At 38.3% G+C, this 4296-nt stretch overlaps 3 protein-coding genes across 3 annotated transcripts; 2 read left to right on the top strand and 1 right to left on the bottom strand.

Moving 5' to 3' along the window:
• Positions 1 to 88: 88 nt before the first annotated feature.
• Tsp_12928 (POU domain, class 3, transcription factor 2 protein) lies at positions 89 to 584 on the top strand. The gene is made up of 2 exons (XM_003368701.1): positions 89 to 162; positions 212 to 584. The coding sequence occupies exons 1-2, from the start codon at positions 89 to 91 to the stop codon at positions 582 to 584; spliced, it is 447 nt and encodes a 148-aa protein (XP_003368749.1).
• Positions 585 to 1252: 668 nt separating this feature from the next.
• Tsp_12927 (conserved hypothetical protein) lies at positions 1253 to 2393 on the bottom strand. Its single transcript, XM_003368700.1, has 4 exons — positions 2317 to 2393; positions 1966 to 2276; positions 1741 to 1911; positions 1253 to 1344 (listed from the first exon to the last, which is right to left on the bottom strand). The coding sequence occupies exons 1-4, from the start codon at positions 2391 to 2393 to the stop codon at positions 1253 to 1255; spliced, it is 651 nt and encodes a 216-aa protein (XP_003368748.1).
• A 1282-nt stretch (positions 2394 to 3675) lies between these two features.
• Tsp_12926 (conserved hypothetical protein) lies at positions 3676 to 3987 on the top strand. The gene has a single exon (XM_003368699.1). The coding sequence runs from the start codon at positions 3676 to 3678 to the stop codon at positions 3985 to 3987; it is 312 nt and encodes a 103-aa protein (XP_003368747.1).
• Positions 3988 to 4296: the final 309 nt, after the last annotated feature.

Here is a 4296-nt window from a genome sequence, read left to right as displayed (position 1 = left end):
CGGCGACGCGTTGGGTCTCCGTTACAACAGCTACTTTTCCCAGACGACCATTTCCAGATTTGAGGATTTGAACCTGAGCGTCCGCAACATGAATAAGCTGAGGCCGTTGATTCAACCGTGGATCATTGATACGGAACGGATGTTCGAAGATGGTACCATATCGTTGAACAACAGCAACAGCAACAACAACAACACACAACAACAACAACAGTAGTAGCAGCACATCTGCTGATTATAATACGGATGAGCAGCAGCAGCAGCAACAACAACAAATAGAACAGCAACAACTACTGCTATTACAACAAGAACAGCATCAGCAGCAGAGCTGCTTGAACAACGGATGTGGTGGTGCAGAATCGAACGGAGAACAGGCGCTCACGTCAGGACGTCGACGACGAAAGCGGACCACTTTTGGTGGAGAGTTGAGGTCATTTTTGGAAGAGGTTTTCCAGGCGAATCCTCGGCCATCAGCGGGTCAAATTAGCAGCCTGGCTTTGAAGCTTAATTTGGATGTCGAGGTGGTTCGCGTTTGGTTTTGCAACCGTCGTCAGCGGGAGGCGCGTCTCAACCTCAACTCTTTTTAATCATATTTTTGTTTTTTTATTTTTTAAAATTTTAAATTTTCAACTTTCTCTCAGTTTTTACCTGCATTCTTCTTCCACCTTTATTATTTCAGTTGCGCATTGGAACACATCCACGATGCCTCCTCCTCCTCCTTTTCCTTCTCTCACATCTCTCCCTCTCGTTTGTTCCAACAAGTTCAAAATAATGCCATTTTTCCCACGATGGATTTGCTGCTTTTAAAAGCGCAACTTGTTTGTTTCCATCTTTCATTTTTCAAATTCAATTCACCTCTTTCTTTTTTCTGTACGCTATGAATCTCTTTCTCTCTCTTTTTTTTTAGCTAGATCATTGTGTGTCTCCTACATGTTTTCTATTTTATTACAATAATGCGAAATTTCCATATGAATTGTTTTATGAGTAAAATTTTTCTGCCGTTGAAAAATTTTATTCAATTGACATTTTTACCGATATCAGTGTATTATTGCAATTGTATCATATTGTATTTATTATATTATGCACAAAAAATACATGTTGAACATTTGTTGAATATACATTTGTGGCCATGCGCATGCATGACGTTACACATGTAAATTCTTATTCTTTTTCTGTTCAAAATTGGAATATAATTTTAATTTTACCATGTTCTTCAATTTACATGTATATTTTTTTTGTACTTTTACAGGGAACTTTAATCCAACAATTGCTGCGCATCTTCGTCGTTCACATCAATCAATTCTTCTTCTCTTTCACCGTACAGTGGATCGTGTTGTTTCGTGCGTTCTGAAATAATGTTTTAAAATACACTATTATTATTATTATCATAACATTTTCAATAAAACAATACAGTACAGCACAGCACAGCACAACAATTCAGTAAGACTTTTTGAATAATTATTTTTTAAAATATTGTTGCTTTTCAGAAAAAATCTAAAAATGAAAATTAGTTAAATTATTTATGAGCTTCTCTCTTGCTAATATAAACTTTCTTACGCTCTCATTACGGTATGAAACAATATATTTACGCGTTTATTTTTTTTAGTTTTAGTATTACAAGGGGAAAATGGAAAAGTGCAGCAAAGTATGCAAAATATCCAGCATATTGACTAACTTAGGTCACATCATTTCAGCTCTTATTGGAGAAAAAAAAAGCACAATCTAAGCTGTTCAATGACTTACCATTGAATGACCAACAGAGACCGTATTTGCAGTGACCACGATTGCTGCTGCTGGTGGTGGCACAATCTTTATCCGTGTTGCAATACCGATCCATGGGCTTGGAAGTCAAGCAACGACCTTCGTGACAGAGTCGTTGACCAGTGCAGTCTTCGTTCTTTTGACATTCACCAACTGAAAATAGTCATTAATTTTTTGTGAAATCAAAGTATTAACAAGTCAAATTACTTATGTAACGCCAGCACATGTTGTATTTGCATCTTTCCAGGAGCCCGCAGTTTTTGTCCGTGTCGCAGGCAACGGATGTTGGTCTCGCCGGCCTGCAGGAACCTTTCCTGTCGCACAACGTCCGTCCAACGCAGTCTTCGGTGATCACGCATTCTACATCTGCAATATTGAAAAAAAGACGGACAGTGATCGAAAGAGTGAGGGATTTTTGTTGTTGTTGTTGAACGAATTTATTTTCCCGTACATACCTTTTCTCAGGCCAATTGCTCGCCAACAGATGCCAAATTTGCATGCATCTCCCGTTGGACAGTCTGAATGTTTGCTGCAATCCCGATCTATTGGTGAACTAACAACGCAAGTGTTGTTCTTGCAAACGGTTTGACTTTTGCAATCCTCGTGCGCAGTGCACCGTGCTGGCACGTTTCCATTTTCTACTAGTGACAACAGAGAAGAAGCATTGTTGAAAATTAAATCACTAGTAAGTTAGCAATGGTTATTATTTATTATTGTTCTTCTCTGGCCCACGACCCCTCCTCCCTTTATCCCACTCCACTTTTTTACATACCTGCAGGCTGCCAGCAGATGCCGTGTTTGCATGCTCTTCCAGCTAGGCAGTCGCTTTGTTGTTGGCATACTCCACCGGATGGTTCCGCTGCAATGCAAATCCGTAGAGCGCAAATCGCTTGTCCTGGACATTGAGTATGATAACGACAGCCTTGAAGAAAATTGAAATCAACTTTACAATCAATAATGTACACAGGTTATGCTATTTTATTATTGTTCTTTTGTATGCACTTTGGATAGCAATGGTGTTTGCAATGGAAAAAGATAAAAGTATCAATTGTTGCAGTGTTGTCGATACGTAGCTTTTGGTCATGCTGTTGTTTTGCAAGCTGTGGTGAAAAATTTCTCTCTTCGGATAATGAATAATAAAATCACTTTCAGCTTCTGAACTGCTCTCTCGGCTTGCCTGTCTGCTGCTAATGATAATAGTCTCATGTTTGTGTAGCTCTTACTCTTATAATTGGTTTTCAACAGTTGTTGCTTGTTTACTGATGACCGTTTACAACAAACAGTCAACAGATGGTCCAATATTTATTAGTATTTTCCAAATGAAAAAAAGGCAGCCATATTGAAAAGGGTAATAAAATTGAGCACGAAATTGAGCAACGTGGACAAAAGCAAGTATGAAATTTGAAATATCACGGTAATATTTTTTTTGTCATGAAGTGTATTTTTATGTTCAATTAATCAGTCAACTGATCGATCGATCAATCGAATAACCTTTGCATCTTGACGAGCGATCTATTTGTATTTGCATATCTTTTGCTGTAAACGGTCGTAAAAGTTTTTATGCTTATAAATTATGCGCGAGCATTCTTTTGCGCTTTACCGACTGATTGATTTATTATTATTTTTCCATCAGATGGTGTAAACAACATTTGCAAAAAGAGGATGAAAAACAAGTAAGCATATTTTTGAAATTTCAATTTTTTGCAAGTGTATATGTAAATTCTTTTGCAAAAAAGGCAAGTTTTATCCAAATTTGCATTTGTTTCTATATTTATATTGTTTTAAAATATTAATAATTTATTTCATGATGGAATAATATTAAGTATTATTTTTTTAACTTGTATTGATTTATTTATTGAGATATGCATGAAAGTTGAAAACAAATCTCGGTTTAGAGCATGTTTTTTTCTGCAAAAGATGTTGTTTTCTAGTGAAGAAGAAGAAGAAGACGAGTTTTGCAGCAGAGGAGAGAAGAAAAAAAATTTGGGAAATTTGTGCAGTTGTTGTGGGCTTTTTGTCATTTGCATTCGGCTGGAAGTGAAAGATGGAAGTTTGGTTGTTGATCAAGTCAGTCGATTTCGAGATGAAGGAAGCAGTTCTTGCATCCTGACTGACAGGCTGGATTTTATTCAGAGTCAAGAGAGAAAATTGGTGCTTTTTCTCGAACGTTGGGCAACAGGAGATTGGAAAAGCGAAAGATGTTGTTGGCGAACTTCGGATTCGGCATAACTTTTCAACAGCGTTGACTGGAATGACAGCCGGTGTAACCGTATAGCTCAGGGCTCGCTGGCAAGCTGTCAGTTGTGTCAGTCAAGCGGATGACGTTTAGCCGCTGCTGTCGAGTCGGATGTCTCAAATCTGAGCACTTCAAACGGTCCGCTTGACAGTGGTTGGGTCTGGGGAATGCGACGGCGGCTTTACATCAAGGGATCCAACCTCTCCAGCCGATTTGACTCTCGAAATTACAAAAGCAATCTCGCCGAAGAGTTTGCCGCTTCCTGGTTTTTTTCTTCCTCCTGCATTAGCTTCTTCTGCTTC

The sequence above is a fragment of the Trichinella spiralis genome (assembly GCF_000181795.1).
Source record: "Trichinella spiralis strain ISS 195 chromosome Unknown Scfld2092, whole genome shotgun sequence".
In the NCBI taxonomy this organism is placed as follows: domain Eukaryota; kingdom Metazoa; phylum Nematoda; class Enoplea; order Trichinellida; family Trichinellidae; genus Trichinella; species Trichinella spiralis.
This window is presented reverse-complemented; position numbering and strand designations above follow the sequence as displayed.